Source organism: Artemia sp. Qi Xiang Cuo, chromosome 12 (assembly GCF_049724085.1).
Source record: "Artemia sp. Qi Xiang Cuo chromosome 12, ASM4972408v1, whole genome shotgun sequence".
In the NCBI taxonomy this organism is placed as follows: domain Eukaryota; kingdom Metazoa; phylum Arthropoda; class Branchiopoda; order Anostraca; family Artemiidae; genus Artemia; species Artemia sp. Qi Xiang Cuo.
The window spans coordinates 20411692-20435446 of record NC_142805.1 but is presented as its reverse complement, the minus strand read 5'-3'; the positions used below and the strand labels follow the sequence as shown (position 1 = coordinate 20435446).

Below are 23755 nucleotides of genomic sequence, written 5' to 3'. Positions count from 1 at the left end.
TCACAATTTCCAGTAATCTTAAATGAAAAGTACATGTTTCAAATATTACAAAATATAATAAATAAGCAAACACATGGCTATCCTTGACTATACTGCTGAGCAAATTTAAGTGTAGAATTCACTCCGTGTTTACTTATCCTTTATCAGGTGGTTATTGAAATACGCATATATAGTTTGGCATCTACAGCTTTCTAGTGAGCTTAGCGACAACGTCCAGAAACGTTCGCTCAGGGTCATTTACATAAAATCCCATACTTCTTCCATCTTAAAGCCTCACGCCTAAGAACCTTGATAGAAAGGAGGAGGGGGAACACTGTTGGTTCGTGTGCTGTCGCAATAGTTATTGTCACCTTTCATAGCGACGTTTTCTTTCTGTTTATATTGTTTTGTGAACTATTTTTAACTCAAGGTTTGTTTTTATTTTTAAAATTTGTATCATATTTTTATTTTAGCTTTTTTACAAGCCTTTTTTAAATTTATAAATTTTTTATATTATTATTAGATCTTTGACCTGTATTATTATTTTTTTATCTGTTATAGTTTCGACAGTCTTTGAACTGAATTATTCGGCTATTTTTTCTTTTTTAGACTGTGATAGTCGTTTATGAGTCAAATATCTTCTATCCATCAATCTATCTGGCCACTTTTTCAATTTTTTGCCATTAGTGCTTAATTTTTACTTTAACAATTTTAGGACACTTTATTTTAATACGCAACATTTTTCTAATTTGTTTTAATTTTTTAAGTGGCGATATATGTACCAGACTTCTTTTAAATAGTTTTTAACATTTATCTATTTTTTGGTGGTTTCTGTTTTTTTTCTCTCTTCCAGTTGACACAAGAAGCGAATTCGGCTCTATTAGAGCTGGTGATAGTCTTTGGAAAATAAATATTATCTATTTTCGACGAAATAACTTAAATTAGGTATTTTTTTTCCAAGACCACACTGCCTTTCTATGACGAAAAAATAAAAGCTCAAATGGGGATAAGTCCATTTATTTGACAGTGAAAACAAATACCAAACTATGGATACTTCGACCATATATACAGCGATCGTTTTTCTGCTGATGACGATCACTGTATATGTGGTCAAAATATCCAGGCTTTTGTATCCGTTTTCGATAAAATAAAAGAATAAAATCCTTTTTAATAGACAGTGTATAGAAATTCACAAAAATACCAGATATTTCGGTCACATATACAGTGACCATCATCAGTAGTAAAACGAAACTCATCAGTAGTAAAAGTAGTAAAAGTTTAGTTTTACTACTGCGGCTGGTCACTGTATGTGTGACCAAATTATCTGGTATTTTTGTGAATTTCTATACACTGTCTATTAAAAAGGATTTTATCCCTATTTTGAACTTTTATTTTATCGTCATAGAAAGGCAGTGTGGTCTCCGAAATTATTTGTGTATCTGTTTTCGCTGTCTAATAAATGAAAATGAAACAAATACAAAATTCGGGATACTTCGACCACATATACAGCGATCGCTTTTCTGCTGATGACGATCACTGCATATGTGGTCGAAATGTTCAGACTTTTGTATCTGTTTTTGCTGTCTAATAAATGAATTATCCCCATTTGAAGGCAATTTTTTCGTAAGTAGGCCTATTATTTCAAATTAAACAAAGTATTGACATGCAACGCATCGGGCATAAAATATTAAGGAGTCAGACCCCTCTTGGAGAAATATTATAATGCTTCAAAAGTTATTATTATTTGAACCATTTATGATAGCAGAGCTGTCAATATGCGAAATAAGTATCTAACTATGTATTTAAACTGTGCTTGAAAAAATGCATTTAAGTTAAAGCCAAAGTGATTAAAACTGTAATTAACAACATGCCGAAAAAAGAACTATTAATGAATAAGGGAAAGATTCTAGAAATATTAAGAATTCAAAGGGGAGGGGGTCAGAGTGTGACCCTGAAACCCCAAACGACCATCTCAAGTGGTTGTTACCAGGAGAGAAACACCAAAATAAATAGTTTGAAATAATTTGAACAACATGCGATATATATAAGATATGAAATTATCAAATACGACAATTTGAATAGTAATTTTGAACTAAAATTTGAATAAAAAATACAATTTGGAAACACAAATAAATTAAAAAAATAAGGAAAAAGAATTATAAAATAATATTTAATATTACGTCGACGATTTGTCGATGTTACTATTGTCCAGAAGAATTTCTGTATTTCTGCATTCGTATATTTGGATTACATAAAAGCAGAAAGGGTTTTGTACTTACATTAAATGTTTTTTTTTTATTATAATTAGAGCTATGTATGAGTGTAATTGTGCTTTAATTATTTATTGTTTATGCTTTTCCTGTCCTGCGTAGATGGTCATAATTCCTCCTTGACCTATTAGGTTTCCACTAAGCATCAAAATTTTTAAATAAATTTAACTTGGGAATTTTGGGTCACTGTTGTAATGACAAATAAAAAAGGCTGGGCAGATTCTTTGTCAAACAGAAAGCACAGGAGCCAATGTGAATAGACATACTCGTGATTCCAAAATTGGTCACCTTGGATAATAAAGATCACACAATAATAATTAAAATTACAATTAAATAATAATTGATCATACCTGTTACTCTTTGTCAAAGAACTTTTCATATCATGGACGAAAAGTCTATGCGTTTTATGTTTTCGTCCAACGCCAATTATTTAAGAGACAGCAGATGAAACTGAAACTTCTCTACCGTAGGAGACCCGACTGACACTCAAAAAATATTGTTACTCTATTGGCTTATTCACAACGATTTTCAAAGGAGGATCTTCCTCATCTTTCAATGCCGCTTGAAGATATACCTCACAATCATTTAGATCACAGTTCATATACGAAATGAACCACTCTGCTCTCGGCCGACGTCTTAGCCCATCTTCACATGACACTAGGAGTAAATTGTGCTCGGAGCTTAGTGTTAACGCTCCACATCTAAGTTCAACACCCCGTTGCATTTAGTAAGACATCCAGTAACATATATCATAGCGACGAAGAGAAAAACTGAGTCGAATGCTTTTGTAGTGTCGAGATAGATTTGGTTTGCGCTTGCGTAAATTGTTGAAGATTCTTCCACGACGAATTGGCCGAGAAACACCAGTTAATATGTATTTCAAGTTTTCAAACCATTTCAGAGTACTTCCATACAGTAAGGTGATTGGTCTTAGATCAGGTTGTCTAGATTTCATCTTTGTTTCCATGGAAACAACCATAATGACGTTCTGGGATCGGAAAGCTCTGCAAAAACAAACAAACACAAAATAGATGGAAATAGAACATTAGACTAACCACAGACCAGATTATTCAACGCTTCAAATATATCTAGACCCCGACATGATACGACACACTTTAGACATGAAAAATACTTCAGGAAACATGAAACTAAAAACTGAATTTGCGTGACTGAAAATGTAATTGGTTGTTTCAACAACCAATCAGAGAATAGAAACTAATGATGCAGGTATTCATTTTAACTTTGGTCTTCCTCAGATACTTTTGATTTGTATATTTCTGAAAAACTTGCTAAGAAATTTTCAAAATAGAAAAGATTGTGCCTGCTATTTACAGTACAATGCTGGCTCTCGCTCAGCAAATAAACATTGGGTTGATATGGAACATAAATTACTGAGACGCAAGCATAAAATTTTCCAAGACTCATTTTGTTAAAAAGTAATTATCAGAACAGAATTAATAATTGCCTTATATTATTCAAGTCATCTTTTTAAATTTGATGAGTATAAAGTGCTTCTTCTGAGTTCTGTCACAAGAATTTACTTTCTCTGACCATTCCACGATATTTCTGAGCAGCGCGATCAGGCAATTAATGAAAAAAATGGAGAATGGTGATCAGACAACACTGCGCAAAAGCAATAATGGGAAACGTTTTTTTTGCTTCAATATTTTTTTTTCTGAAAAGTATAAAAGGAAAACTCCCATAGCGTGTGGATTCAACGGTAAAGAGACAAAAATGCGATAAAGGACTTTGGTATTTAACAGGACAAATAATTAGGCTACCAAAAGCGAGTATAAAAGAATAAACATGTCTAAAGTCACTTTCAGATTCGATTGTAGACTCTTGACGAATTCGGATAATTTAGAAAGTTAAGGAGATTAAAATCAACCTAAATATAGAAAATGACAACATTCCAAGACCTTACCTTAGACCTTAGATCCTCTTACACCGCCAGGGGCGCCAAAGGCATCAGTGAATATTCTCCAATCGGGTCTGAGAAGAGCCACTGCGTATACATCTTCCCAATCTGGTTGAAGAGAGGCATTCAGGCGGCATAGGTCACTGTTGTAGGTTCGCGTCAATAAGTTTCGAGGTCTCCCTCGCTTCCGGCTTCCAACTGGCTGCCACTCAAGTGTAGACTTCGGGATTCAATGGTTTTCCATTCTTAAAACGTGTCCGAGATACCTCTATCTAGGGATCTAATGGTGTCGGGCATTAGAGGTTGATTGGTGATTCTCCGAATGATATCGTTTGAGACCCTTTCCGACCAATGTATATTCAGAATCCTACTGAGGCAATTGTTCTCAAAAGCAAGAATCTTCTTCTTCACTTGCTGAATGTTTAAGTGCCAAGTCTCAGCGGTATACATGAGGACTGGCAAAACGTTACTGTTGAGTAAGCGCAGCTTCAGGCAATTTGAATAATTCTTGGATTTCCAGATTCTTTTCAGTTGACTGAAGGCTGTGTTAGCTTGACCTATTCTAGTTATGACTTCTTTTGTGGTAGATCCAGTATTCTCTATGATGCTACCCAAGTACTTAAACTCAACAACTTGTTCTATTTCCTCACCAGCACATGTGATATGTAGGGGGGAATTGGATGTTGCCATTGTTTTTGTCTTTCCTGCATTTATTTGGAGACCAAGCTGGCTGGTTTTCACACTGACCCTGTGAATGAAATACTGCAAATGTTGTTTGCAACCCTGAACTAATGTTATGTCGTCAGCAAAATCTAAATCGCTGACTGTTACACCGGATGATAATTCAATGCCATCTGTTGTTGTGTTGCGAAGGGTATAATCAATAGCTATTATAAAGAGCAGTGGTGACAACACGCATCCCTGTTTAACTCCAGATAAGATTCTAAAGTATCTTAGTTGGCCTTCTGGCGTCTTAATGCAGCACTCACTCCCTTCGTACGATAACATAATTATCTTAATTATTCTATCCGGAAAGCCGTAATAGTTCAGAATTTGCCACAAAGTGTCGCAGTTGACCGAATCAAAAGCCTTTTCGAAGTCGATGAAAGCCATGTATATTTTGGACCACCACTCTTGACTTTCCTCTGTGAGCATGTGTAAAGTGAAAATAAGATCCGCACAGGAACCTCCTGCACAGAACCCATATTGTTCATCTTTCCGGTGTTTATCTAGTTCGGTCTGTATCCTTTCCAAAATAACATGACAAAGCACTTTCCTGGGCACTTCTATTCTCCCAGATTTTTGTAAAGAACTTGATCCAGTATGAGATTTGTCCTGGGATGACAGCAAAGATGATTACATCTTTGCTGTTATTCCGTCTTCACTTGGCGATTTACCGTTTTTCAATTTCCTTGCTGCAGGACTTCTCTCCGTCACACTTGGTGGCTCATCACTGATATTCAGAGAAAAAAGTGGTATCGTTGGGATATTCTGGGGGTTGTCTGGTGGGGGTCTATTCAGAATTTTCTCAAAGTGTGACACCCATATTTCATTTACATCCTCTGGCTCTGTCTGTAAAGCATCGGAAAGGTCCCTAACGGGGCCATATTGGGAGCATTTCTTTCCATCTATTTCATTTGTTATCATAGGCAACGCTATAGCGTTGCCTATAGTAAAGGCCACACGGCTCCCAGGTTTTATTATTATTTATTTTTTTCCCCCAGAGGCAGTTCATATGGAATGGGTCGTCGTAGAAACTTCAAAGGGAGCTCATTCGATTGAAAATCGAGAGTTCTAGTGCCCTTTTTAAGAGTCAAAAGTGATTGGAAGGAAACTAACACCCCTTCCACGCCCACCAGTTCCCCAAACACATCCCTCAGGGCAAGGGTTGTAAGTTATACCCTGGGGGCATATAAACTTTTTATTGAAGGCTATGTCGTAGAAACTTAAAAAAGGCTTCATTCGATTGGAAATTCAAAGGGCTAGTGCCCTTTGTAATAGTCGAAAGTGATCGGAAGGAAAATACCCCCCCTCTAACGCCCATCTTTTCCCCAGACACTTCCAATCAAAATTTTGAGATACCCATTTTGTTAAATGTAGTTGAAAGTTATGGAAAGTAGGTCTTTGTGGATAACAAACCCCCCCCCTATAGCCCTCAGGGAAAGGGTTTTAAGTTATGCCCTGGGGCATATAAGGTTTTTATAGAAAGTGTTGTTGTAGAAACTTCAAAGGACTCATTTGATTGGAAATTTAAATGGCTAGTGCCCTTTTTAATGGTCAAAAGTGATTGGAAGGCAACTAACACCCCTCCCAAGCCCAGCCTTTCCCCAAACACATCCAATCAAAATTTTGAGATAGCCATTTTGTTCAACTTAGTTGAAATCCCTGAAACTTATATCTTTGAGCATGACACTCCCTTCCAAGGTCTTCAGGGCAAGGGTTATTAGTTATGCCCTGGGGGTATATATGGTTCTTATGGAAAGAATGCTCGTATAAGCTTCAGAGAGTGCTCATTTGATTGGAAATTGAAAGTTCTAATTCACTTTTTAAGCGTCAAAAGATATTGGAGGGTAACCACCCCCCCATGCCCTTTTTTCCCAAATGTATGCGATAAAAATGTTGATATAGCTATTTTGTTAAAAAAAAGTTCAAAGATCATATAAAAAAAAACTCCGGTGTAGACACAAACCCCAAGGGCCCGGGGGCAGGCGGTGGAAGTTATCTCCTGGGGGCATATATGGTTATTCCGTTTATGAACGGGGCTGTCCCCGCCTCAACGCCTCGCTCTTTACGCTAAAGTTTTTTATTGTTGGGGGGGGGGGGGCTGTCCCCCCCATGCCCTTTTTTCCCAAATGTATCCGATAAAAATGTTGAGATAGCTATTTTGTTAAAAAAAAGTTCAAAGATCATATAAAAAAAAACTCTGGTGTAGACACAAACCCAGGCGTTGGAAGTTAAACTCTGGTGTTTGGAAAACTCTAGTGAACTCTGGAAAACTCTGGTGTTCTCCAGGCGTTGGAAAAAACTCTGGTGTAGACACAAACCCAGGCGTTGGAAGTTGGCGAACTCTGGAAAACTCTGGAAAACTCTGGTGTTCTCCAGGCGTTGGAAAAAACTCTGGTGTAGACACAAACCCAGGCGTTGGAAGTTGGCGTTGGCAGGCGTTGGAAGTTATCTCCTGGGGGCATATATGGTTATTCCGTATATGAAAGGGGATGTCCCCTCCTCAACGCCTCGCTCTTTACGCTAAAGTTTTTTATTGCTGGGGGGGGGCTGTCCCCCCCCATGCCCTTTTTTCCCAAATGTATGCGATAAAAATGTTAAGATAGCTATTTTGTTAAAAAAAAGTTCAAAGAGAATATAAAAAAAACTCTGGTGTTGGCACAATCCCCACGGGCCCGGGGGCAGGCGGTGTAGGTTATCTCCTGGGGGCATATATGGTTATTCCGTATATGAAAGGGGCTGTCCCCTCCTCAACGCCTCGCTCTTTACGCTAAATTTTTTTATTGTTTTAAAAAATAAAGTTGTGAGACAGAGTCAAACTTTAGCGTAAAGAGCGAGGCGTTGAGGAGGGGACAGCCCCTTTCATATAAGGAATAATTTCTGTTAGTTTTAAGTTTTAATGTTGCTCATTACTTTCATTTTAAAAAAGTTTTTTTTTTTTATTTAATTTATTATCGTTTTTTATTTAATTAATCTTTTATTTGAATAAAAATTTTAAATTTATTTTTATAAATTGATTTATTTAAAAATTAACTTAAGTAACTAACTTATATATTCGTATATTTTTCTTCTGGCAAAAAATACAAAGTTTCAGATTTTTGCATATATGAGATTGAAACCTATGTAATAGGGTTTTCTGATACGCTGAATCTGACGATGTGATTTTCATTAAAATTCTTTAACTTGTAGGGGATATTTCCCCCCTCTTTAAAAAGCCAAGTAAATTTTCTCAGGTTCGTAGCTTTTGATGAGTCATACTAAACTTAATAAAATTTATATATTTAGAATCAGCATTATAAACACATTCTTTTAATACATTTATTGACATCAAAATTCCGTTTTTAAAAGTTTCGATTACTATTGAGCCGTATCGCTTGTTTTTTTATTGTTTTTTTTTGTTACGTATATGTTATTACGTATATGAGGGGGTTCTCCCCATAGTCAATACAACGCCCTTTACGATAAAAGTTAAAAAAAAAGTTTTGATTCAAAAACCCCAGAATAAAAAAGGCCGTTTAATTAGAATAGATAGCTCTTTTGAAAGCACTAAAAAAAAACTGTAGCGTAAAGAGCGAGGTATTGACTTGGGGGAGAACCCCCTCACTTACGTTATAATTTCTGTTCGTTTTAAGTTCTAATATTCCTTCTTACATTTCAGTTGAAAAAAATTGAATTTTTTTATTTAATTTCTGATCGTTTTTTAAATAATGCTTGGAAATCCGGCGCCCCCTTCATCGACATGTCCCTTACCCCAAAGAAACATCCTCCACCGAAATCTTCTTCAGAGTGAACCCCTCCTCTAGCCCCCCCCCTCCAGGAAAAATCCTTCCGGAAAATGGTTGTATACTTCCAAATAACCAATAAATAATGCTGGCAAGTCTGGCGCCCCCTTCATGGCAATTTCCCTTCCCCCATGAAAACTTCCTTCATGAACAGATCCTCCGACATAACCCCCGACCCACCCTTCCCTCCCACTACCAGAAAAAAAACTCCTGAAAACTTCTGTATACTTCCCAATAACCAATACTATATGTTAACATTGGGTAAAGTTCATAACTTTTAGCCCTCCCTCTGGGAACGTCGGGGGATTAAGTCATCCTAAAAGACATATTTATCATATTTTTGACCATGCTGAACAAAATGGCTATCTCAAAATTTTGATCGGGTGACTATGGGAAAAAAATAAGCGTGGGAGGGGGCCTAGTTGCCCTCCATTTTTTTTGGTCACTTAAAAAGGTCACTAGAACTTTTAATTTCCGTTCCAATGAGCCCTCCCACAATATTCTAGGATCACTGGGTCGATACGATTACCCCTGGGAAAAAAAACACAACAAAAACAAATAAACACGCATTCGTGATCTTTCTTTTGGCAAAAAATGTAAAATTCCACATTTTTGTAGATAGGAGCTTGAAACCTCTACAGTAGGGTTCTCTGATACGCTGAATATGATGGTGTGATTTTCATTAAGGCTCTATAACTTTTAGGGGGTCTTTTCCCCATTTTTTGAAAATCAGCCAAATTTTCTGAGGCGTTTAACTTTTGATGGGTAGCACTAAACTTGATGAAAGTTATATATTTGAAATCAGCATTGATTCCGCATTATCAGCGGAATTTTTTGGTGCTTTCAAAAGAGCTGTCTATTCTAATTAAACGGCCTTTGTGATTCAGGGGTTTGTGAATAAATTTTTTTTTATTATATTCCGCATTATATATATGAATAAATTTTTTTTTATTATATTCCGCATTAAATATAGCGCATTATATTCCGCAAAATCAGCATTATTCCGTATATGAAAGGGGCTGTCCCCTCCTCAACGCCTCTCTCTTTACGCTAAAGTTTTTTATTGTTTAAAAAAATAAAGTTGTGAGACAGAGTCAAACTTTAGCGTAAAGAGCGAGGCGTTGAGGAGGGGACAGCCCCTTTCATATACGGAATAATTTCTGTTCGTTTTAAGTTTTAATGTCGTTTTAAGTTTTAAGTTTTAAAATAAGTTTTAAGTTTAAAAAAAAAAAAGCGTGGGAGGGGGCCTAGTTGCCCTCCATTTTTATTGGTCACTTAAAAAGGGCACTAGAACTTTTAATTTCCGTTCAAATGAGCCCTCCCACGATATTCTAGGACCACTGGGTTGATACGATTACCCCTGGGAAAAAAAAAAAAAAAAACAAACAAATAAATAAACACGCATCCGTGATCTTACTTTTGGCAAAAAATGTAAAATTCCACATTTTTGTAGATAGGAGCTTGAAACCTCTACAGTAGGGTTCTCTGATACGCTAAATATGATGGTGTGATTTTCATTAAGGTTCTATAATTTTAGGGGGTCTTTTCCCCTTTTTTTGAAAATCAGCCAAATTTTCTCAGGCGTTTAACTTTTGATGGGTAGCACTAAAATTGATGAAAGTTATATATTTGAAATCAGCATTGATTCCGCATTATCAGATACGCTGATACGCCGATACTCTGATACGCTGAATATGATGGTGTGATTTTCATTAAGGTTCTATAACTTTTAGGATTATCAGATACGCTGATACGCTGATACTCTGATACGCTGAATATGATGGTGTGATTTTCATTAAGGTTTTAACTTTTAAGGTTTTTAACTTTAACTTTTTTAAAGGTTTTAAGGTTTTAACTTTAACTTTAACTTTAACATTAAGGTTTTAACTTTAACTTTTGATGGGTAGCACTAAACTTGATGAAAGTTATATATTTGAAATCAGCATTGATTCCGCATTATCAGATACGCTGATACGCTGATACTCTGATACGCTGAATATGATGGTGTGATTTTCATTAAGGTTCTATAACTTTTAGGATTATCAGATACGCTGATACGCTGATACTCTGATACGCTGAATATACGCTGAGCCCTCCCACGATATTCTAGGACCACTGGGTCGATACGATTACCCCTGGAAAAAAAAAAAAAAAAAAACAAACAAAGAAACACGCAAACAAATAAAACAAACAAACAAACGCTGAATATACGCTCAGCCCTCCCACGATATTCTAGGACCACTGGGTCGATACGATTACCCCTGGGAAAAAAAGAAAAAAAAACAACAAACAAATAAACACGCAAACAAATAAAACAAACAAACAAATAAAAAAAATAAATCAGCATTGATTCCGCATTATCAGATACGCTGATACGCTGATACTCTGATACGCTGTTAATGATGGTGTGATTTTCATTAAGGTTCTATAACTTTTAGGATTATCAGATATGCTGATACGCTGATACTCTGATACGCTGAATATACGCTGAGCCCTCCCACGATATTCTAGGACCACTGTGTCGATACGATTACCCCTGGGAAAAAAAAACAAAAAACAAACAAACAAATAAACACGCATCCGTGATCTTTCTTTTGGCAAAAAATGTAAAATTCCACATTTTTGTAGATAGGAGCTTGAAACCTCTACAGTAGGGTTCTCTGATACGCTGAATATGATGGTGTGATTTTCATTAAGGTTCTATAATTTTAGGGGGTCTTTCCCCTTTTTTTGAAAATCAGACAAAATTTTCTCAGGCGTTTAACTTTTGATGGGTAGCACTAAACTTGATGAAAGTTATATATTTGAAATCAGCATTGATTCCGCATTATCAGATACGCTGATACGCTGATACTCTGATACGCTGAATATGATGGTGTGATTTTCATTAAGGTTCTATAACTTTTAGGATTATCAGATACGCTGATACGCTGATACTCTGATACGCTATAATAAAAAAACAAAAATAAATAAAAAAAAACAAGTTTTTTAAACTGAAAGTAAGGAGCGACATTAAAACTTAAAACGAACAGAAATTATTCCGTATATGAAAGGGGCTGTCCCCTCCTCAACGCCTCGCTCTTTACGCTAAAGTTTTTTATTGTTTTAAAAAATAAAGTTGTGAGACAGAGTCAAACTTTAGCGTAAAGAGCGAGGCGTTGAGGAGGGGACAGCCCCTTTCATATACGGAATAATTTCTGTTCGTTTTAAGTTTTAATGTCGCTCCTTACTTTCAGTTTAAAAAACTTGTTTTTTTTATTTAATTTCTGATCGTTTTTTAGTTAATGCAGCTTTTATTTGCATAAAAATTTACTTTTCTTTTGCTAAATGGATGTCTTTACAGATTAACTTACGTAACTAACTTCTATATTCGTATATTTTTCTTCTGGCAAAAAATACAAAGTTGCAGATTTTCGCATATATGAGCTTGAAACCTATGTAATATGGTTTTCTGATAAGCTGAATCTGACGATTTGATTTTCAATAAAATCATTCATCTTGTAGGGGATATTTCTCCTCTCTTTAGAAAGCCGAGTAAATTTTCTCAGGTTCGTAATTTTTGATGCGTAATACTAAACTTAATAAAATTTATATATTTAGAATCAGCATTATAAACACATTTTTTTGATACATTTATTGACATCAAAATTCCGTTTTTAAAAGTTTCGATTACTATTGAGCCGTATCGCTTGTTTATTTATTGTTTTTTTTTGTTACGTATATGTTATTACGTATATGAGGGGGTTCTACCCTTAGTCAATACCACGCTCTTTACGTTAAAATTAAAAAAAAAAGTTTTGATTCACAAACCCCTGAATCACAAAGGCCGTTTAATTAGAATAGATAGCTCTTTTGAAAGCACTAAAAAAAACTGTAGCGTAAAGAGTGAGGTATTGACTTGGGGGAGAACCCCCTCACTTATGTTATAATTTCTGTTCGTTTTAAGTTCTTATATTCCTTCTTACATTTCAGTTGAAAAAACTTGAATTTTTTTATTTAATTTCTGATCGTTTTTTAAATAATGCTTGGAAATCCGGGGCCCCCTTCATAGAAATGTCCCTTACCCCAAAGAAACATCCTCCACGGAAATATTCTTCAGAGTAACCCCCTCCTAGAGCCCCCCCCCCCCTCCAGAAAAAATCCTTCCTGAAAATGGTTGTATACTTCCCAATAACCAATAAATATTACTGGCAAGTCTGGCGCCCCCTTCATGGCAATTTCCCTTCCCCCATGAAAACTTCCTTCATGAACAGATCCTCCAACATAACCCCCGACCCACCCTTCCCTCCCACTACCAGAAAAAAAACTCCTGAAAACTTCTGTATACTTCCCAATAACCAATACTATATGTTAACATTGGGTAAAGTTCATAACTCTTAGCCCTCCCTCTGGGAACTTCGGGGGATTAAGTCATCCTAAAAGACATATTTATCATATTTTCGACCATGCTGAACAAAATGGCTACCTCAAAATTTTGATCGGGTGACTTTGGGAAAAAAATAAGCGTGGGAGGGGGCCTAGTTGCCCTCCATGTTTTTTGGTCACTTAAAAGGGGCACTAGCGATTTTAATTTCCGTTCCAATGAGCCCTCCCACGATATTCTAGGACCACTAGGTCGATACGATTACCCCTGGGAAAAAAAAACAAAAAAAAAACAAACAAATAAACACGCATTTTATTCCGTATATGAAAGGGGCTGTCCCCTCCACAACGCCTCGCTCTTTACGCTAAAGTTTTTTAGTGTTTTAAAAAATACAGTTGTAAGATAGAGTCAAACTTTAGCGTAAAGAGCGAGGCGTTGAGGAGGGGAAAGCCCCTTTCATATAGGTACCAATTTCTGCTCGTTTTAAGTTTTAATGTCACTCCTTACTTTCAGTTTAAAAAACTTGTTTTTTTTTAAATTTAATTTCAAGTCTGGCGCCCCCTTCATGGCAATTTCCCTTCCCCCATGAAAACTTCCTTCATGAACAGATCCTCCTACATAACCACCGACCCACCCTTCCCTCCCACAACCAGAAAAAAAAACACCTGAAAAATTCTGTATAATTACCAATAACCAATACTATATGTTAACAATGGGTAAAGTTCAAAACTTTTAGCCCTCCCTCTGGGAACATCGGGGGATTAAGTCGCCCTAAAAGACATATTTATCATATTTTCGACCATGCTGAACAAAATGGCTATCTCAAAATTTTGATTAGGTGATTTTGGGAAAAAAATAAGCGTGGGAGGGGGCCTAGTTGCCCTCCATTTTTTTTGGTTACTTAAAAAAGGCACTATAACTTATAATGTCCGTTTCATTAAGCCCTCTCAAGATATTCTAGGACCACTGGGTCAATAAAATCACCCCTGAGAAAAAAAAACAAAAAAAAAACAAACAAATAAACACGCATCCGTGATCTTTCTTCTGGCAAAAAAAGCAAAATTCCACATTTTTGTAGATAGGAGCTTAAAACCTCTACAGTAGGGTTCTCTGATACGCTGAATATGATGGTGGGAGTTTCATTAAGGTTCTATAATTTTTAGGGGGTCTTTCCCCCGTTTTTTGAAAATCAGCCCAATTTTCTCAGGCGTTTAACTTTTGATGGGTAGTTTCTAGAGTTTCGGTTACCATTGAGCCGGGTCGCTCCTTACTTACAGTTCGTTACCACGAACTGGCAAGGGTTTTAAGTTATGCCCTGGGGACATATAAGGTTTTTAAAGAAGGTGTTGTCGTAGAAACTTCAAAAAAAGCTCATTCGATTAGAAATTCAAAGTGCTAGTGCCCTTTTTAATAGTCGAAAGTGATTAGAGGGCAACTAGTCCCCCCCCACAACCATCATTCCCCCAATACATCCAGTAAGTTGTAGTTGATTTCCAGATAGAAAATATGTTTTTTAGGAGGACACTCCCCCACAACCCTCGGGGCAAGGGTTTTAAGTTATGCCCTGGGGGCATATAAGGTTTTTATAGAAGGCGTGCGTAGAAATTTCAAAAAAGGCTCGTTTGGTTGGAAAGTGAGAGTTCTAGTGCCCTTTTTAATAGTCGAAAGTGATATGAGGGCAACTAGCCCCCCCCACGCCCATCATTCCCCCAAACACATCTAATCAAAATTTTGAAATAGCCATTTTGTTCAGCGTAGTTGATTTCCAGATAGAAAATTATTTTTGAGGAGGATAATCCCCCACAACCCTCAGGGCAAGGGTTTTAAGTTATGCCCTGGGGGCATATAAGGTTTTTATAGAGGGCGTTGTCGTAGAAACTTCAAAACAGGCACATTCGATTGGAAATTAAAGCGCTAGTGCCCTTTTTAATAGTCGAAAGTGATTGGAGTGTAACTAGCTCCCCTCCCCCCCCACGCCCATCATTTCCCCAAACACATCCAATCAAAATTTTCAGATAGCCATTTTGTTCAGCAAATTGGATTTCCAGATAGAAAATATATTTTTGAGGAGGACACTCCCCCACACCCCTCAGGGCAAGGGTTTTAAGCTATACCCTGGGGGTATATAAGGTTTTTATAGAAGGCGTTGTCGTAGAAACTTCAAAACAGGCTCATTCGATTGGAAATTAAAGGGGTAGTGCCCTTTTTAATAGTCGAAAATGTTTGGAGGGCCACTCCCCCCCCCACTCCCATCATTCCCCCAAACACATCCAATCAAAATTTTGAGATAGCCATTTTGTTCAGCGTAGTTGATTTCCAGCTAGAAAATATATTTTTGAGCAGGACTCCCCCAAAACCCTCAGGGCAAGGGTTTTAAGTTATGCCCTGGGGGCAAATAAGGGTTTTTTAGAAGGTGTTGTCGTAGAAACTTCAAAACAGGCTCTATCGATTGGAAATTAAAGGGCTAGTGCCCTTTTTAATAGTCGAAAGTGATTGGAGTGTAACTAGCCTCCTCTCCCCCCCCCCACGCCCATCCTTTCCCCAAACACATCCAATCAAAACTTTGAGATAGCCATTTTGTTCAGCATAGTTGATTTCCAGATAGAAAATATATTTTTGAGGAGGACACTCCCCCACACCCCTCAGGGCAAGGGTTTTAAGTTATACCCTGGGGGTAAATAAGGTTTTTATAGAAGTTGTTGTCGTAGAAACTTCAAAAAAGGCTCATTCGATTGGAAATTCTAACAGGTTATATCCTTTTTAATAGTTGAAATTGTTTGGTGGGCAACTATCCCCCCCCCACGCCCCTTAGTCCCCCAAACACATCCAGGGAAAGTGTTGATATTGTTAGTTTTTTCAGCAGTGTAGATTTTCCCCGAGTTACTTATTTTTTAGGAGGATAACCCTCCCCACAACCCTTAAGCCCAGGGTTTTAACTTATCCCCTGGGGGTATATATGGTTTTTATAGAAGGTGTTGTCGTAAAAACTTCAAAACAGGCTCAATCGATTCGAAATTAAAGGCCTAGTGCCCTTTTTAATAGTAAAAAGTGATAGGCTGGCACATCTCTGTCCCCCCCCTACGACCTTCATTCCCCCTAACACCGCCCATCACACTTTGGAGATTGCCATTTTGTTCAGCGTAGTTGATTTCCATATAGAAAATATGTTTTTGAGGAGGACACTCCCCCAGAACCTTCAGGGCAAGGGTTTTAAGATATGCCCTGGGGGCATATAAGGTTTTTATAGAAGGCGTTGTCGTACAAACTTCAAAACATGCTCATTGGATTGGAAATTCAAAGGGATAGTGCCCTTTTTAATAGTCGAAAGTGATTGGAGGGGAACTAGCCCCCCCCCACGCCCTTCATTCCCCCAAACACATCCAATCAAAATTTTTAGATAGCCATTTTGTTCAGCGTAGTTGATTTTCACATAGAAAATATGTTTTTGAGGAGGACAATCCCCCACAACCCTCAGGGCAAGGGTTTTAAGTTATGCCCTGGGGGCATATAAGGTATTTATAGAAGGCGTTGTCATAGAAACTTCAAAAAAGGCTCATTCGATTGGAAATTCAAAGGGATAGTGCCCTTTTTAATGGTCAAAAGTGATTGGATGGCAACTAGCCCCCCCCCTAAGCCCATCATTCCCCCAAACACATCCAATCAAAATTTGAGATAGCCATTTTGTTCAGCGTAGTTGATGTCCAGATAGAAAATATGTTTTTGAGGAGGACACTCCCCCACAGCCCTCAGGACAAGGGTTTTAAGTTATGCCCTGGGGGTATATAAGGTTTTTATAGAAGGCGTTGTCATAGAAACTTCAGAAAAGGTTCATTCGATTGGAAATTAAAAGGGCTAGTGCCCTTTTTAATATTCAAAAGTTATTGGAGGGCAACTAGCCCCCCCCCCCACGCCCATCATTCCCCCAAACACTCTCAATCAAAATTTTGAGATAGCTGTTTTGTTCAGCGTAGTTGATTTTCAGATATAAAATAGGTTTTTGAGGAGGACAATCCCCCACAACCCTTTGGACAAGGGTTTTAAGTTATGCCCTGGGGGTATATAAGGTTTTTATAGAAGGCGGTGTCGTAGAAACTTCAAAAAACACTCATTCGATTGGAAATTCAAAGGGCTAGTGCCCTTTTTAATAGTCGAAAGTGATTTGAGGGCAACTAACCCCCCTCTCACGCCCACTTTTTCCCAAACACATCCAATCAAAATTTTGAGACAGCCATTTAATTAAACATAGTTTTAAGTTCTGGAAATTAGGTCTTTGAGGATGACAACTGCTCTACAGCCATCAGGGAAAGGGTTGTAATTTAAGGCTTCTCTGAATCCTTCTCATTATTTCTTAGGGAGGGGATGTTCGTATAAACTTTAGAGAGGGCTCATTTGACTGAAAACTAAAAGTTTTTGTTCACTTTTTAAGAGTCAAAAGAGATTGGAGGGTAACTAGCCCCCCCCCTCCTCCAAGCCATAAATGCATCAGATAAAAATTTTGAGATAGACATTTTGTTAAAATAATTCAAAGTTCTGATAACAAAAAAATCCGATATCGACACAGCCCACCAGGGCCCGGGCGTAGGCGTTTTAAGTTATGCCCTGGGGCATAACTTATTAAGGGGGGTTTGTAACTTATGGGAAGGGGTTTTGTATGGGAAGAACACATAGGAAATCTATATTAATTATCCAATTATAAGGTTAAAATACATACTCTGTGATAGATGAAAAATTGCTTTGGCACACAAAATCCTATTAAGGTCAATTCCAAACAGTCGTGATCCCTTTGTGTCAGCAAGTGAAATGGTCTAAACCCCCTTATTGGAGCTATTTTTTCAATCCATTCCTTGTTGTCAATCGCTGTCCACAAGTTATGCAAGCTGTCTATTGTTCATATATAAGGTTTTATCAAAGAGGTAATCGTATAGACTTTGATAAAAGCCTCGATTTAAATTCGATTTAAATTGAAAGTTCTAGATTTGTTTTTTAAAGTCAAGAATAATCGGACAGTAAGTACCCCCCCCCTCCATGCCATAAAAACGTGAAACTTTTTGCAATTAAAAACGAACCAAAATTAATTAAAAAAAACTTTCCAAAAAATAAGTTCTTCAAAGAAAATTAAAGGCCATTTTAAACTTAAGCTCAGTTTATACGAATACATGTTAAAATTCAAACTCAAAACGACCAGAAATTACTATTAAAGAATAAATAAAACCCAAAACGAACAGAAATTAAATAAACAATCATAGCATAAAACATACAACAAGTAGTAATATAAATAAATAAATAGATCCTAAAGCGAGTAATGCTTAGATTAAATATGAAAATCAAGCTCAAAACAAAACCAAATGTTTTACTATTAAAGTATAAATGAAACTTAAAACGACCAGAAATTAAATAAACAATCAATGCGAACAAACATACAAGAATGTAAATGAATAAATAAATCTTAAAACGAGTGAAACTTAAAAAGAATATGCAAATCAAGTTTGAATCGAATAAAAATAACAACAAACAAGAGTTTGGGTATCGCCTCACTGCAGAAGCCTAAAACCTACTGCGTCATTGGCACTTTACTGAAAACGAATTATATTACAAATGTTTTCTTTTGTACTTAATATTGAAAATAAATATTAAAATTACAGTAAAATTTTGAACTGATGAGCTTTTAGCAATTAATATCATTATGCATCACATATTCAGTTTAATTTGTTAGTTCTTTTCAAGATTGGTCAAGGCAAATATAGTTTCACTACAACAAAATTTGGATACTGCCCCCTTCTTTAACTGTAAAAACCTAAAGCCTTCTGCGTCATTGGCGCTTCACTGAAAACGAATTACTCGTATATTTCAAATTTATTATTTTCCAGTTCTTACAGTATTGAAAATGAAAATAAAAATTACAGTGAAAAAAAAAATCTTGAACTGATGGATCTTTCAACAATTAATATCATCATATATCTAATATTCAATTTGATTTTGTTTATACTCTCCAAGACTGTTCAAGATTCATATAGTTTTGCTATTTTTTTTAACTCTGCCATTTTTTCTAACTAATCGTGTTAGTTTGTTATGAAAACATTCTATGGCTTCTAGGCATTTCTATTTCAGCGGAAAACGTCACCTCAAACTTTGTGGAACATGCATTCTCTTACATGAAACACCGAAATATAATAAAATGTCAAGTTTCGGAGTGTTCCACCACTCGCAAGCAAGTGCCATTGGTATTTTTGAATCCGCATGGTCAATTTAGGGGGTGGAGGGTAGGCTAATTCTCATAGCAGCCCCATTCCGTCGTCGTATGATTCATATTTTCAACACCTGGCGTCCGGACTATCATATAATCTACCAAGCATACAACTACCCCAAATCAGTATCAATAAATAAATGAAACCCAAAACGGACAAAATTAAAATAAATATTAGAGTCAAACTCAAAACGAGCATAAATTAATATGAGTAGAGTTCAAAACCCCTATGCTTTCTAAAAGCCAGAATATAATTTGTACTTTACTGAAAAAAAAATGTGCATTGTCAATTTAATATACATATGTTGATATTTATTCCCTAAAATCTTAATTAATTTTTGATTTCTTAAAGTTACAAAAGTGAAAATATTTCAAAGAATTATTTTCAGTAAAGCGCCAATGACGCAGTAGGTTCTAGGCTTCTGCAGTGAGGCGATACCCAAACTCTTGTTTGTAGTTATTTTTATTCGATTCAAACTTGATTTGCATATTCTTTTTAAGTTTCACTCGTTTTAAGACTTATTTATTGATTTAGAATAATATATATTGTATGTTTGTTCGCATTGATTGTTTATTTAATTTATGTTCGTTTTAAGTTTCATTTATACTTTAATTGCAAAACATTTGTTTTCGTTTTAAGCTTGATTTTCATATTCAATCTAAGCATTACTCGCTTTAAGATCTAATTATTCATTTATATTATTACTTGTTGTATGTTTTTACTATGATTGTTTATTTAATAAATAAACAATTTATTACAATTTATTAATTATTATAATAAACAATTATTAATTATTAATATTAAAATTATTAATAAACAATTTATTAATTTATTATTATTATAATTATTTATTATTTTTTCTGGTAGTGGGAGGGAAGGGTGGGTCGGGGGTCATGTCGGAGGATCTGTTCATGAAGGAAGTTTTCATGGGGGAAGGGAAATTGCCATAAAGGGGGCGCCAGACTTGCCAGCATTATTTATTGGTTATTTGGAAGTATACAACCATTTTCAGGAAGGATTTTTTCTGGAGGGGGGGGGCTAGAGGAGGGGGTTACTCTGAAGAATATTTCCGTGGAGGATGTTTCTTTGGGGTAAGGGATATTTCTATGAAGGGGGCGCCGGATTTCCAAGCATTATTTAAAAAACGATCAGAAATTAAATAAAAAAATTCAAGTTTTTTCAACTGAAATGTAAGAAGGAATATTAGAACTTAAAACGAACAGAAATTATAACGTAAGTGAAGGGGTTCTCCCCCAAGTCAATACCTCGCTCTTTACGCTACAGTTTTTTTTAGTGCTTTCAAAAGAGCTATCTATTCTAATTAAACGGCCTTTGTGATTCAGGGGTTTGTGAATCAAATTTTTTTTTAACTTTTCAAACAGTTCGTGGTAACGAACTGTAAGTAAGGAGCGACCCGGCTCAATGGTAACCGAAACTCTAAAAAACAGGATTTTTGATACCAATAGATATATCAAAAGAATCAGATTTCAATGCTGATTTCAAATATATAACTTTCATCAAGTTTAGTGCTACCCATCAAAAGTTACGAGCCTGAGAAAATTTGGCTGATTTTCAAAAAAAGGGGGAAAGACCCCCTAAAAGTTATAGAACCTTAATCAAAATCCCACCATCATATTCAGCGTATCAGAGAACCCTACTGTATAGGTTTCAAGCTCCTATTTGCAAAAATGTGGAAATTTGCATTTTTTGCCAGAAGAAAGTTCACAGATACGTGTTTATTTGTTTGTTTGTTTTTTGTTTTTTTTACCCAGGGGGGATCGCATCAATCCAGTGGTCATAAAATATCGCGAGAGGGCTCATTCGAACGAAAATTAAAAGTTCTAGTGCCCTTTTTAAGTGACCAAAAAAATTGGAGGGCAACTAGGCCCCCTCCCACGCTTATTTTTTTACCAAAGTCACCCAATCAAAATTTTGAGATAGCCATTGTGTTCAGCATGGTCGAAAATATGATAAATATGTCTTTTAGGGTGACTTAATCCCCCGAAGTTCCCAGAGGGAGGGCTAAAAGTCATGAACTTTACCCAATGTTAACATATAGTATTGGTTATTGGGAAGTATACAGAAGTTTTCAGGAGGTTTTTTTTTCTGGTAGTGGGAGGGACGGGTGGGTCGGGGGTTATGTTGTAGGATCTGTTCATGAAGGAAGTTTTCATGGGGGAAGGGAAATTGCCATGAAGGGGGCACCGGACTTGCAAGCATTATTTATTGGTTATTGGGAAGTATACAACCATTTTCAGGAAGGATTTTTTCTGGAGGGGGGGGTGGCTAGAGGAGGGGGTTACTCTTGAGAATATTTCCATGGAGGATGTTTCTTTGGGGTAAGGGAAATTTCTATGAAGGGGGTGCCGGATTTCCAAGCATTATTTAAAAAACGATCAGAAATTAAATAAAAACACAAGTTTTTTCAACTGAAATGTAAGAAGGAATATTAGAACTTAAAACGAACAGAAATTATAACGTATTTGAGGGGGTTCTCCCCCAAGTCAAAACCACGCTCTTTAAGCTAAAATTTTTTTTATTGCTTTCAAAAAAGCGATCTATTCTAATTACAAGGCCTTTTTGATTAAGGGGTGTGTGTATCAAAATTTTTTTTTAACTTTTAACGTAAAGAGCGTAGTATTGACTAAGGGGAGATCCCCCTCATATACGTAATAACGTATATGTAATAAAAAAAACAATAAAAAAACAAGCGATACGGCTCAATAGTAATCGAAACTTTTAAAATGGAATTTTGATGTCAATAAATGTAGCGAAAGAATGTGTTTATAATTCTGATTCTAAATATACGAGTATAAATTTTATCACGTTTAGTATTACTCATCAAAGGATACAATCCTGAGAAAATTTACACAATTTTTTAAAGAGGGGGGACACATCCCCTACAAGTAAAAGACTTTTAATGAAAATCACACCGTCAGATTCAGCGTATCAGAAAACCCCATTACATAGGTTTCAAGCTCATATCTGCAAAAATCTGCAACTTTGTATTTTTAGCCAGAAGAAAAATACAGGAATATAGAAGTTAGTTACGTAAGTTAATTTGTAAAGAAATCCATTTAGCAAAAGAAAAGTAAAATTTTGGTGCAAATAAAAGCTACATTAACTAAAAAACGATCATAAATATAAAAAAAAAAAAAGTTTTTTAAAACTGAAAGTAAGGAGCGACATTAAAAGTTAAAACGAACAAAAATTATTCCCTGTATGAAAGCGGCTGTCCCCTCCACAACGCAATACCCTTTTCTGGAAAATTTTTCAGTGGCTAACAAAGTTTTTTATTTATTAACAAAAAATATTTATCGTACATATCATAGTGGTGTGGTGGGGCCACTCCCTGTCATATACAGCCGAAAGTCTGGGCTGGGTTTGTTTTAATGTCGCTCCTTACTTTCAGTTTAAAAAACTTGTTTTTTTTTATTTAATAAACTTCAAAGAAGGCTCATTCGATTGGAAATTGAAAATTCTAGTTTACTTTTGAAGAGTCAAAAGAGATTGGTGGGCACCTATACCCCCTCCAGGCCCTTTTTTTCTCAAACCCATCTAATAAGAACTTTGAGATAGCCATTTTTTTAAAAACAGTTCAAAGATCATATAATGAAAACTCCGGGGTTGACACAGCCACCCAGGACCCCAAGGCAGGCGTTGTAAGTTATGCCCTGGGGCAATATATGGTTCTTATGGAAGGGTTGCACGTGAAAACTTCAGAGAGGGCTAGTTTGATCGGAAATTGAAATTTGTAGTTCAGTTTTCGATAGTCAAAAGAGATTGGACGGCCACTAGCCCCCCCCCCACGTCCCGTTTTTCCGAATGCATCAGATAAAAATTTTGAGAAAGATATTAAGATAAAAATTTTTCAAAAGTCAGATAACAAAAACTCAGGTGTTGACACAACCCCCCAGGGCCCGGGGGCCGCCTTGTAAGTTATGTCCTGGGGCATATATGGTTATTATGAAAGGGCCACTCGTATAAACTTCAGAGAAGGCTCATTTGACTGGTAATTGAAAGTTCGAGTTCACTTTCTAACAGTCAAAAGAGATCCAAGGGCAACTAGCCCCCCCCCCCACCCGCGCCTTCTTTTCCAAACCTAACTGATGAAAATTTTGAGATAGACATTTTGTTAAAAATAAAATAGTTCAAAGGTCGACTAAGAAAAACTCCGGTGTCAATACAACCCCCCACGGCCCGGGAGAAGGCGTTGTAAGTTATGCCCTAAGGGCATGTATGGTTCTTATGAAAGGGATGCTCGTATAAACTTCATAGAGATCTCATTTTATAGGACATTGAAAGTTCTATTTCAATTTTTAATATTAAAGATATTTACGGTACCCTAGCCCCCCCCCCAATGTCCTTTTTTATGTAAACCCATCCACGATAACTTTTAAGATAGCCAGTTTTTTTAAAAATTGTTCAAAAGTAAGGTAACAAAAAATCCGGTGTCAACACAACCCCCCCGGGCC

General features: G+C 36.3%; 2 protein-coding genes across 2 annotated transcripts in view; both read right to left on the bottom strand.

The window, feature by feature from the left end:
- Positions 1-2614, bottom strand: part of LOC148945883 (protein hobbit-like) — a 34517-nt gene extending 31903 nt beyond the window's left edge. Inside the window, exon 1 of the mRNA XM_089098183.1 lies at positions 2600-2614. The gene's annotated coding sequence lies outside the window, so the exon portion shown is untranslated. The remainder of the gene's footprint in view (positions 1-2599) is intronic.
- LOC148945882 (protein hobbit-like) overlaps positions 1-23755 on the bottom strand; it is a 192442-nt gene that overhangs the window by 74881 nt on the left and 93806 nt on the right. The window contains 1 exon segment of the mRNA XM_089097541.1: positions 2581-3253. Coding sequence (XP_088953667.1) covers positions 2581-3253 — 673 coding nt within the window.